A 13,955-nucleotide genomic window follows, 5' to 3' on the forward strand; every position below is an offset into this window, starting at 1 on the left:
ACAGAATATAACAACGCGATACATTGGCGCCATCTTACCTTTGAAACGTCTGCAATGTTTTTTAATATTTTTATAAAAGTATCACATTTAATTTCGAAAACACACGAATAACTAAAAAAAAATTGTTGAGTTAAGTAAATTTGATTTATGCGATAACTTTTACAGTTATAGTGTTGAGAAATAAAATGAGCTGTTATGCGTTAAGAGAAACGTGTCACTGTCAATCATGGAAACAAAAATGGCGTTAATTGTTTAACGTCAGTTTATTGAAAATGAAAAATAAATAAAAATGTTTGGAATTGTTAATAATGTGTTTTTATGTTTTACCGTTGTTCTCATCAACTCGCAGACATGTAAGTGTGACAATTGTACCTAAGTTTATTACTCTTTTACAACAACCTCGTTATAAATATATAATTTTACATTTTTTGTGTAATTCTCACAAAAGACCTTGATTTTATTTACAGTAGGGTTATGCATTGACTTTAGTTGTTCTCAAAATGGCCTTTAAATTTATACAGTTAGGTTTTCATATGATTACAGTTATTCCTTTTGCGTTTGTTATGATACATAACGGTGGCGGCATAGTTTCCCTAGATAACCTTTCACTTTCGTACTACTGTCCTTAAAAATATTATTAAAACTACAGTTATTAATTTTTTTACTTCTGTTATAACCCTAAAAAAAATTAACCTACTATGTTACCATTTAAACATAACAATTTGCAAAATAATTAACTATAAAATTAATTTTTCAATATAAATTTAATTTTATGAATTTAACTCTCTACTATAAACAATTTCAAATCTCTACATAAGCAATTTGATTAATTGATAGGAAGTAATTTGAGATATTTTGTTGGTGATATTTTTATTCCTATCGGATAGCTTGGTTTTGAGTCGGGTGCAATTGGAAAATACTTGGGCATACTTTTTCCTTATTGGAATTGCATAGCTATAAGTAATTTATAGTATTTTCCAACAGAAAAAATTAAACATTTTAAGGTCTAGTGTAGAAGGTCTATCCTCTACTTACAAACTCCCAATTATAAGAGTACATAATATTGTTACTGTATTGAAAGAACATTCTGAAAATACTCAATTTAAAATTTACATACAACACAATTGATATACAAAACAACAGATGATGTTTTCACTGGATATGTTTTAAGTAGGAAAATTAATTGAAGGCTGAAATGTAATAAACTTATTAAATGATTGCATGTACTATAACAATGAAACTTGTAACAAGGAAATATACAATCAAGGTGTTCAGGTTAAGTGAAATTAAAACAATACAACCTCTGTCTGTTTACAAAATACTTTGCATCTGCATTTTGTCTTGCAAATTGAATAATCAGTGATTAGCAATAGAAGTTTATGGTTTTTAGTTTGTTCAATATGAAATATAGTTTAACTAAAAACCTAAATTTTGCAAACAAAACATCAAGGTTTATAAAAACCTTGTGTGGCTTACCCTGCATGAGTGGGATAAGGCCAAGGAGATGACTTAAATCTCAGGCAATGTCACTATTCATAAATATTTGATAATTTGATGTATAATTTAAAAATATGTAAGGGGCTAAGCACTCGACTTGCAATCTGCAGGACCTGGGTTCGAGTCCCGCCATGTACCTATGTGTTTTTCGATTTACATATGTACATTTATCCAACATTCTCACAGTGAAAGAAAACATTGTGATGCAACTTGCACATGTCTGAGAAAAAAAAATGATATGTGTGAAGTCAACCCGCACTGGGCCAGCATGGTTGACTATGGCCTAGTCACCCCTAAGTTAGGGTAGGCTTTGAACCCCTCAATGGGATCGTATTGTGAGCTGATGATGACTGTTACTAACAATAAAAACAATGTTTAAATGCAACTGTTAGGAATTTAAATCAATTGTAATGCAATGAGTGAAGTAAACAATTCAATAATAATGCAAATTAATGAGACTTGTCAGTATCAAGTGCATTCAATGCTTTTAAACTTTGAAGGCCTCGTGTTTGAATATTCGCCAGAATCAATATTCACTTTGCATACTAATTATAAGTTAAAAAATTTAATATTTCTGTCAATTTAAAAGTATAGGTATTTCATTTAACTTATAATATTAAAGATCTTCAAGTTGAAAACATTTAACTATGATTTTTATTATGGATTTTTTAGACCATTATTGGTGAATAAGTTGTTTGTTTTTATAATTTTTTAATATTCAACGATTAAATATTATTAATAATTTCATTTGCTAACTTTGTAACAGGTATAACAGAACCATTGTCACCGCCACCAGCTCTGATGCTGTATAGTCCCGGAGATTTGGAGTACACTGACATACTGGTGAAGAGGGTGTTGGATAATTTGACACTGATATGTGAACTGAGAGGTGATACCACACCTAGAGTTTACGTATGGAATTACGTTGGAAATGGCACTGTTAATGAAAGGTTTGTAAATTGACTTTAATAAGTACTCTATTAATTTACATTACTAGAAGTATCTTTACATTATTTTTTTTAATTTGTGACAGGTTGCATGCCAGTCTTTGCTATTGTGCATGATAAAAAAAACTTTTTATCTATGGTCTTTTTGCCCAGTTTTGTTAATGGTCCTTGTTCTAGTACTGTGTTTATATTCATACTTGTTTACATATAGTTTGTAAACATGTTGTAGGCCGTTCACAATAGAGCCAAGTGGTGCGAGCAACTCTAGCCAGCTGCAGCGTCGGGGACTCCAGATGAGTGACAGTGGACACTACATGTGCTCAGCTCCACCCTTCAGTGTCACCAAATATGTACTTGTGCAACCTAGAGGTGGGTTCATAGACAAATCCTTAATTTCCAGCAAATTCTTAGGATGTAATCTTCAAGATGTCGCCTGTGACTCCGTCCACGTGAAATTCAAAAAAACTTAGTAGCCTATGTTCTACATCTATGCTAAATTTTAGTGAGATCTGATCAGTCTTTCTGCAGATATCTTCTAACAAACATCTATCCATCCATAAATTTATAATAGTAAAATGTGAGTTTTTTTATAAGGACCGAATAAGTGCGCCCGCGGTGCGTTCGCATGCGAGTCCCGATGTGTGCTGGCGAACTATGTATGCGACGGGTGGCGCGACTGTCTACACGCCGAAGATGAGGCGCCTGCGCTCTGCTCTGCACGACCCTGTGCACGTAAGTACAGTCATGACTCTTAGCGGTGTTACACTTACAGAAAGCATTGTCTTGTTTCTTGCAACGAGACGCATTCCGCCCCTTCATACATAAAAAAACAGTTGCGCTAACGACATCATAAAAGAACTTTTTTTTGTACAGAAAAAAAACGAACAACCAACTTTTAAGTTGGAATACCGACAAATTCCCCAATAGTACATATGGCACTTTACACTGCTGTAAAATTTGTACAGAAACATGTTGCTTTCTTTGCTTTTTTGCGAAGATATTAAAAGGGATCAATCCAATTGAATATATTTTGTACAGGTGTTTCTGTCAAGAATTATGGTAGTGGTAAGCAACATAAGGGTAGACTAGGCTAATACTAGGAGGGAGTAGTGTGGGTAAGCTTAAGGATGGATGAATTTCAGTCTAAAACGCTGAATTATTTATTTTCCCTACACTATCCAGCCGGTATATAAACAAGTTCCTAAACTCTATAATGTATAACTGCACGGATTTTTTTTTCTATCGTTTTTTTTATTTTTTGTATAGGTAGCGACAAATTGAATTGTTCATCTGGTCGGTGTATATCAGAGGCGGCGTGCTGCCGGGGCGGAGACCCGCTGTGCCGGCAGCCCGACTGCTGCAGCGAACATCCCAGATACTCACGACTTGAGAGTAAGTTGAGACCAAGTGTGTCATCACATATGACACTATTATGTACATAACAAAGATTCCATTGCCTATAGAAATCTGCAAAATTAAATATGGTGGTAGTAAGTTTTACTATTCAGAGTAAAAAAGAAAGTATATTTATACATTTATACAGTAAACTAGCTGTCGCCCGCGACTCCGTCCGCGCGCAGTTAAAAAAAAACTAAATGGGGGGGGGGAGGTTATGAAAAATAGATGTCCGATTCTCAGAGCTACTGAATATGCTCACAAAATTTCATGAGAATCAGTTAAGCCGTTTCGGAGGAGTACGGGAACGAACATTGTGACACGAGAATTTTATATATTAGATATAAAAAAGTTGGTCCTTCATCGAGTCGGATATTTTTGATAAAATTGTTACCAAGTTAAAAAAAATAACTTGTGTGTTTTCAGGCTACGTGGAGATGGAATATCCACCACTGTTCGAAGACCATCACGCGCCAGATGAGAACAGCTTCATACAGTCTACCATTTATACTGTTACAGGTCTGTATTGAATAAAAGTTACTTATCTTCCAAGTGTAAATTCCCACAGACATTGTATTAAGACATTTAACGGAATTTCATACTAGCTGTCGCCCATGACTCCGTCTGAGCGAAATTAAAAAAAAATAAGTAGTCTATGTGTTCTTCCAGACTATGTTCTACATCTGTGCCAAATTTCATTGAAATCCGTTGAGCCTTTATGGAGATACCTTCAAATAAACATCCATCCATCCATATATATATATATATATATATAAAAGAAAGTCGTGTTAGTTACACTATTTATAACTCAAGATCGGTCGAACTGATTTAGCTGAAAATTGATGGGGAGTTAGCTTAGAACTAGGAGACGGACATTGGAACTTTTTTATCTTGTGTGCATTTTTTTTTATTCCGCGCGGACGGAGTCGCGGGTAAAAGCTAGTTTATAATTTTAGTATGAAGTATGATTACGAGGGAATTAAACTTTACCTAAGTTATAGGTAGGCTTTAGTTTATTGCCCTCCTCTCAGTCGGGTATTCTGTGTTCTCAGCTTGTGCGCTGATCTTCATGATAGCGGTGGTACTTCTGGTGTCTGCGATCTGTAAGATGCACATGAAGCGCGCCGCACTGCGCAGCTACGCGCACGCAGAGCGCGCAACTGCGCACCACTACAACGTGCAGTACGCACAGGTACGTACACGTGTACGCACGCACGTACACATGCGTACACATTCACTTCTCAATATCGTATAAAACTGTCGCTATAAAGGGTATAAGTTATTATGTACTAGCTGTAGCCCGCGACTTCGTCCGTGCGTAATTTAAAAAAAGAACTTATTAAATAGTCTATGTGTTCTTCCAGACTATGTTCTACATCTGTGTTAAATTTCATCAATTTTAGCAGTCGTTCTGAATACCTTCCAACCATCCATCCATACATCCAAGTATTCGTATTTATTATATTAGTAAGATAATCATTTAAATCAAATCCCCAAATTTTGGACACGTGACCCCCCTTTTCTAAAATGATCCGTTACCACAGGACTAATCTTTACCCCTGCCCCCTATGAACTATTTACCTACTTTTAAGATCTTTTTTTGAACCACCACTTTGGGACCACTTTGCGAATACCTGCTTTAAAAACGAACACAGATTTACATTCGTATGCTTCAACAACTTACGCAAGCGCACGGATATAGGTTTTTTTTTAATTTTTTTATAGTTCAGTAAACAATAATAGGGATCAAGCAACTTTATGTATAGAGCAATAATTTTATTTTTTATAAAAAAAAAAAACAAATTATGTTTAATATATTTACAGGCGGCACGTTTCCCTCCATGTTATGAAGCTTCAAGATTATTGGAACAGTCGCGAGAGGTCGCTGTCAGTCCTACAAGAGACGTACAAGTGCGTACGCGCACGCAATTTACGTACGCATACGTTCGCATATACAGTCAAAACCGTTTATAGCGACATCGTTTAGAACAACATACCGGTTAAATTGACCAAAATCAAAGGTCCTGGCTGAATGTTATATACATATCTCTCCTATTAATACCTGTCACCGGTTGTTACAACTATCGGTTTTTACGACTCAATATGAGTAGTCCCTTCGATGTCGTTATAACAGATTTTGACTGTATTAACTTGTATTAATATAAATTTCTTTTCTATAGAACTCAGATGCAGTGTCTCCGTGTGAGGAGTGTCCGGATGGTGCAGCATCACAGCCGGACTCTTCTGCAGCTGGTTTCGGACTCGCTCGTCTCTCTGCTATATTCTCTTCAAGATATCGACAGGTAGTCAGCAACATCAGTTGTACGAATTGTCCTCGCCCAGTGAAATACCACCTCACAGAAGACAGACGTCAAGTGGAAGTAATTCCAAGTACAGTCTGATGAGTGTGGTGATGGAGGACTCGTTTTAGTCCTCTTTCCCTTCCCACCCTTTTCTTATAAGGAAAGGATTGGAAGGGGATGTGGATTTGATGGAGGAGATGCATAGGAAGGTTAAATATTCTCTTTTTGTCCGTCTCCTTCGTCAATTGAGCGTAGACAACGCATCTGTAATTGCGAATGTCTATGGTCAGCGGTCGCTTCGCCATTTCAGCGAATTCATGTGGCCGCTTGCTCGTTTGCCACCTTGTAATATAAAAAAATACCACGATCACTCAACTTCAAGTGTCAAGTAGAAACAATTCTGCGTTCTGATGAGTTTGAGTTCCAGAAGCCTAATTTTACTCCTCTCTTCTTACATATTAAGGAAAGGATGGGAAGAGGCAGTGGATTTGACAGAGGAGGGACACAGTAAGGGATTATGTTATCTTTCTGTGCATCACTTTCAATCAATGCAACTGTAATTTCTGATGTCTATATGAAACAGTCAATTTGTTATTTCATTATAGCTAAAAAAAGACTGAAATATTCATTTATTTAGCTAATTTTAATGTAACCTTTCAGGTACCGACTCAGTGTTGCGATGTGGAGATGACTGATGTACGTTCTTCTTCCTTGACCTCGTCTCCGTCTCGTGCTCGTCCCGCTCTGCCTGACTACCGCAGCCCCACTTACTGTGACCTAGCACATTTACGTCTAGATGATGCCACAGATCTTAACTACATGGCAACACCGGTAGAATTCTTCAGACGTCGAGCTCTCCGCAGGAATACCCTCGAAAGAGTCATACATCACATCAATCAGGCTCAAAGACCTCTCACTCTCCAATTAGGTAGGTTCCAACTTAGTATACCTAGATTTGGACGCAGATCGTCTAATGAACCCAGACCGGACACACCTAATGTTGCTGAAATTAATATAGAAGATCTAGATTTTGTTCGTCTAAATTCAAATGAAACATACACTTTAAATGGACGTACTATTAGACTTTTAGGAGCTAATTTTGAGAATTATCCAGTACTTGCTGATGATTCAGTCCGGCCACCTCCGTATACTGAAGCTATGAGATACAAACTGTACGGTCCACCACCGGAATACTTAAGTAGGGAAAGATTAAATAATGATAGAGATAATACTAACGTTGATGAAGAAGCTAGAAATAATATTGAAATGCCACCGTGTTATGAAGATTTAGCTTCAGGTGTTGATGCTAACGCTAATTTATCAACTGTAGCAACAGTTATTGATAACGGTGATACAAATATAGCTGTTAACGATAACGGTAATACAGTTGTTGAAACTTTGAGTTCAGTTATTGATAATTTACCAGCTATTGATAGCGATATAAACGCCAATGAAACTCTGGTCGAAGTTAATGATTAAGTTTAGCATCAAATATACTTTAAAGATCTTATATAACCATAAATCTGTTATTGACAGATTTTTTGGTCCTTCATAACTCGCATACGTAATTGTTTTCGAAAAAAAAGTATGCATTTTTTTAAACACTTCAAGCCCTTCGTACACAGCAATTTAAATCGTCGAAACTTATATTGAATCGCCGACGCGAATTTTCTATTCTGTCAGTAGAGACATAACGACTATATGTCATCTGTATAGATTTACTCTGAAAAACAGGTTGCGAGCGATTGTCTTTTGAAATGACAGAAATGTCGGCGACGTGTGTAGTTTGCGGACCTCTATGATATTGAATAAGTCGCCTAGCGACTAAAATCGCTTGTTTTCAAAGATTCACTTTGTCTTTTGTACGAATTGCCTTATTGAATATTATTCAAGTCCTTACTGTTTATGAAAGGATTCAACAAAATCGTAATTTTTTTATTTGTAACGGACTTTAAATACGGGTCGAATTATTTCATTATAACTTAGTTATTGAATCTTGAAGTTGACATGTTGATGTTTTTTTAAATTTACGTCCTGTCCATTAGTTTTAAAAGTATAGGTTTTATTAATGTTGCCATAGTTAAGAGTTCTGCACATAATTTTTTTATGCACGTAATAAGATTTTCTTGGTGGTCAGTGTTTTTTTGTAGTAATTAAATTTTATTTTTAGTTGATAATAAACGAATAACTAATAATAATTCATATATTTTTAATAAATTAGTCTTTAACACTCCAACATTAAAAATTAATAACGATTCCGTTTTTATTCGTAAAAAAGGACGAACCATTTAATTATAAAATACGAAAAATTTTAATTCCATAAAAAAAATCGGTGCTAAAAATTTTATGTATCATGCTCGAAGGACCATAAGAAAAAATATACATTTGAAATTGATATATTTTTTTAAATACGCAGGCTCTAATGTTTATAAGCAAAGTGATACTCATTTCTTATATGTATATATTTATTTTTAGTACCTTTATAATATGTTGTCTGTCTGTTGATATTTGTTGTTAAGAAATACTAATTTCTTGGTTATAATTTTGGATGTATATATCCATACAAGGCAGTATCTGAAGAATTTATTGAGATAATATAGTCCCATACATAAAAAGCCATTAAATTTTATAGCAAATGAAAAATATATTCGACATTTTTTGTGATTTTTTTTTCTTTCATTTAAAGTTGATTAGTATTTCTTCTCAGCTGTGAATTGTTAAGGAATTCTAGATATAGTTTGTTTAGTAAATGTGTAATTTTGCTTGGAATTGAACAGTACTTTTAATAATTGGTACTTAACCACCTGACACAGTTTATGCTGTCTCGTATTATATTTTTTTTTTTAGAAATAAGTGTAGGAGAAAGTTATTTTTTGTTCGTTGTAAAAAATTTTTAAGGAGTAAAAATTTTTGATCACTATAATTCGAAAAAGAAATTATATTTTCTAAAACATTGATGGTCTTAAATTTTTTTTGTCATGTCAAAAAAAATCTTGCCATATTTTGTACAAATTGTATGCATTTATATATAGAAATTAAAAAAAAATGCGAGACAGCTGAAATTTTTTATAAAAAATAACACGAATATTTTTGTTGCACAATTTTTCTCTTGTAAAGTAAGTTTTGTGTAGATTTTAAATAATACTTAATACTTTCACATTAAAACTTACGAAATTTTTTGCAATTTTTTTTAGGTTTTTTTTTTTATAAGCGACTGTAATTAAGTGTAACAAATCCGACCAAATAATGCTTTACAATTTACGCGAAGTGACATTGAAATATCACGGACCCAGTGTTGCTAGTTGCATTTTATCTTTTTCACGGTCTGACAGCGGCAACATTAGTAACAACGTTTGATGATTTAAAAAAAAGTTTAAAATATGTAATTAATTTTATTTATAAATTTTTGTTCGACTTAATATTGATTTTTTAGAACAAAAGAGAGAAAAAATTGAATAAATCTCAGTAAAAAAAAAAACAATATTGCCAACGTAAAATAAAACCTGGAAAACATTTAGACTTCGTTTAATCTTCTTCTTTGTTTGACCTCAAATTTATGAAAAATGGCACAAGAATTAACCATTATTAAGTTAAAATTAAATATATTTAGACAATTGTACATACACTCATATAAACGTCTGAAGTTAATACAGAAATGCTCTTTCTCTGTCGCACCTATAACCTTCTTTATGCATCCATCTCGTTCACTGTCTTCAGGCGTTTGGATATTTGTTAAGAGTTATTATCTAATAACTTTTTTAAATACAGATTATTTATTTCTTTCTAACCATAAATGAATTATAATACTTTAAATTTGAAGCAGTAATTAAAGGCCTATTAATCTGATTTGGAAACATCACAAGATTCATTCATTTGTACTCCGATAAGGTAATAAAGGAAAAAAAAATCCGTCTATACTGTTATTGTAGGTTTAATAATCAAAATTTGTGATTATGGTTTGATATTTGGGAGAAAATGACACCAATTTGGGCAGGACCCATATTTATTATTTTAAGAGCCCAAAAATCAAGTCACAATATAAACATATACTGGAACAATAATTATTAACATATCACATAATTATATAGCTTTACAAGCTGTCGTCCGCGACTCCGTCCGCGCGGAATTAGTATATACTTAATAGGGGTATGAAAAATAGATAATAACCGATTCTCAGACCTACTGAATACGTATATAAAATTTGGTAAAAATCAGTAAAGCCGTTTCGGAGGAGTGCGGTAACTAACATTGTGACATGGAAATTTTATATATATGTATCAATGAATTTGATAATCAGTACTCTAACAGTCATAATATGGCAACATTGACAATAAATAGATTAAATAATTTGACATATATCTTTAAATGTTATATGTACTATGTATATGTTATATATTTAATTTGTATGTTTGCTTAAGTTATATTATGTTTTGGGAATGCTTTTTGCCAGCGCCGGGTCCACTTGCGAATATCACGTACACTACTTTCTTAATGTTAGCTTTTTTTAATATACCCAACATTATTTTTACATTTTAGAAAATCCTATCAATTTAATGTAAATTTATTTGATGAAGCTTTATGGCAGCATGAAATTAGCGCATGCAAATTTTAGATATCACGAGACATGCTCTCGGATTAAAATCCAAACTCTAAACCATAGACAACCATAGTTAAACCTCGTAAATTCAATACAATTATTGTAAAAACACTTTCTCAATTATCGATAAAATATTAGCTATTAATAGCACTTTAATCATACAATTTTTACAAAATAATTGAGGGTTTCTGAGCCCTAAAAGTCCGTTTAAAACATATTGTTATCTCAGCTTTGTCAATGATAATGACAGGGATGACTATAGAGATTTAGGTCTTAGAAACCAACGCCAAATATCGTAATGGATGACATTTGACGTGCCTTTGTGTCGATGTATAAATTACAAGCAACCATAAAGTTTGAATCTTATAATACCTTTTTTATTTATTTATTAAGGCATTGGATATCGGTGTCCTTTAGCCTTCTTACATCAATGTGTTAGTGTTGCCATTACAAACTATATTAGTCGCTTTTCTTTGAATCATTTACCCCTCATTTATAATATGTTTTAATGTAATTTTGGGTATGTTAAAAAGAGCATTTTATTGTGTAAAATATAGTACAAATAGCGTCCAGCCTTTCTGATGCCTTACCATTGTTAATGTAAGCTAATAAAGTTTTATGTTCTAACTGTTGTTTTAATTTATCTAATTATCCTTTTAGCGAAGATTAAAAGTTCAATTACACGTTGTTTTTCAATACCTTTATTAATATGTTATATCGTGTGTTTCTGAGATCAAAATCTCTGTATGATAATCTTACTAATATTATAGACTAGCTTTTACCCGCGACTTTGTCCGCGCGGAATAAAAAAAATGCACACAAAATAAAAAAGTTCCTATGTCCGTCTCCTAGTTCTAAGCTACCTCCCCATCAATTTTCAGCTAAATCAGTTCGATCTTGAGTTATAAATAGTGTAACTAACACGACTTTCTTTTATATATATATAGATGCGAATGTTTAGATGGATGTTTGTATGAAGGTAACTCCGGAACGGGTCAACGGATCTAGATGAAATTTGGCACATATATAGAACATAAGTCTGGAAGAACACATAGGCTGCTTATTACGCTTTTTTACTGCTAGTATATTTTAAATGGAGATTTTGGACTCAGAAATTAACAGATAATAAATGAAACCTCGAACTCCATTGTATTTACTTTCATTCCCTTTAATAAATACATATACAACATACTACCTGCAGTCACATTTAAAGATTATTTTTGTATCTTTTTTAATAAATAAAAAAACATAATAATTTAATATTAATTTTATTTCAATCTATACAAGTCATTTTGTACAAATATAATACATAGATCATAACTAAGTACATGCGGTTAGACCGAATTAAATACGTTGTCACTACCATTTCATTATCTGTATCGGAATTTACGTTTTAAAAATAAAATCGATTTTTTGATTTGGAATTTTTTATTCCGATTTTTTATATAATTTTGGAATTAAATTATACATAGTAACAATTGATTTAAATCTTGTTTTAAATAAAAAAAAACACATATGTTTATTTAATTATAATATTTATGAGGCTACTAGTTTTATTGCGTCGTTTGCGCGTAGACATATAAATGATATAGAGACGGCACAATATAAATTATATTATTATTGTATTGTGCATAATTATAACATAAGTATTTTTATATTAATGGCAGTTTTAAAAGGTTTCAAAAATGATAATAATAAATTAAAACTACAATTACATAGTTATATTATACAAAGTATATAAAGATGTTAAATTGTTATTCAATATTTTTTCTTTAATGTAATAATTTAACTCATTTTCTATTTATTAGCTGTACAGTCAGCTTCATAAATATAGTGGCAGTCAAGATATCCAAATATATAGGAACACCTAAAGTGATCAATTATATAAGTACAACCAAAGTCATCAAATTAATTGAAGCATCCACTCTGCTCAAAAAGATCGAAGCGTTCACATCGTCATATATATGAGTACATTCAAAGTGCCCATAATTATAGTAACAGACAGAGCGTCAATAGTAACGAAGCATCGAAAGTATGCAAAAATATCGTAACATTTGACAAAATTGAACTCTATCTCTATTTACTTAAGATACACTTTGAAATATACTACTTCTGTTAAATTCATTTGACATTTTATATCAAAACATTTTTTTGCTATTTACTACAAGTTTACGTCCCGCATGACAGATAGGTACGAGATAGATAAGCAATATCAAATTTTAATTTGTCACCATATATGCCAGTTTGGCCTTACGGCTTAACTGCTCGCTGTAATACGCAGTTTTGGCGATTCGAATCCCAAACTTATTTTTACATTTTTTAAGGTTTTTAATTTTGTATTTAAAGCGTTACATAAAATCGCAACAATTATTGGTTACTATTCGACATCTTTAAAAATTAAGGAACCACAATATTCCTTGTCCTTTTTTTTAACCGAGACGTCATTAGCATGTTTTTTTATTGTTCACGTTTGTTATTGTAAGTTTCGTCATTTAATCCGCGCGGACTAAAAATCTAAAAATCTATGCTTGGAAAATTCTACTGCAACCGGCCTGAAGATACCTAACAGTAAGAGAAAAATATTTTGATACAAATTATCAATTAATTTAACAGAAGTTGTATACTTTCAAAGTGTATTTCAAGGATATGAATATACGAGTAGAATTCAATTTCAATGACCGTAATGACAAGTGAAAACACTCTACGCCTACTCGCTTTATCCCGAGATGGCCGAATCTAACCGTTATTAATTTTATTTAAATATTTAATACCCCAAAAATAAAAATTTAAAATTGTTTTTGTTAAGAAAAAAACATATTCTAAATACATTACCAGATTTTTCCTTTTCATTAAAAAAATCAAGCTCTATATGTGATCGATAATATTGAAAAATAAAAACCTTGTAAGCCTGGGATTCGAACCATTAAACTTACGTACTGCGGCCAAAATAGTAAAACACTGAAACTAGCACATACTGTGACAGAGTAAAATTTGATATTACTTACTAGCTTTTACCCGCGACTTCGTCCGCGCGGAATAAAAAAAATGCTCACAAGATAAAGAGTTCCTATGTCCGTCTCCTAGTTCTAAGCTACCACCTCCCCATCAATTTTCAGCTAAATCAATTCGACCGAACTTGAGTTATAAACAGTGTAACTAACACGACTTTCTTTTATATATATATAGATTAGGTATCTGTCATGTATCGTAAATTTA

The 13,955-nt window shown here is 32.5% G+C and overlaps 1 protein-coding gene across 1 annotated transcript; it reads left to right on the forward strand.

Annotated features, from left to right (window-relative positions):
• The first annotated feature begins 233 nt into the window (after positions 1 to 233).
• Positions 234 to 7,799, forward strand: LOC106708279. Its single transcript, XM_045682512.1, has 10 exons — positions 234 to 353; positions 2,264 to 2,447; positions 2,674 to 2,813; positions 3,039 to 3,176; positions 3,711 to 3,836; positions 4,266 to 4,358; positions 4,892 to 5,031; positions 5,664 to 5,750; positions 6,020 to 6,142; positions 6,803 to 7,799. The coding sequence occupies exons 1-10, from the start codon at positions 290 to 292 to the stop codon at positions 7,619 to 7,621; spliced, it is 1,914 nt and encodes a 637-aa protein (XP_045538468.1). The 5' UTR covers positions 234 to 289; the 3' UTR covers positions 7,622 to 7,799.
• Positions 7,800 to 13,955: the final 6,156 nt, after the last annotated feature.

Source organism: Papilio machaon, chromosome 19 (assembly GCF_912999745.1).
Source record: "Papilio machaon chromosome 19, ilPapMach1.1, whole genome shotgun sequence".
Taxonomy (NCBI): domain Eukaryota; kingdom Metazoa; phylum Arthropoda; class Insecta; order Lepidoptera; family Papilionidae; genus Papilio; species Papilio machaon.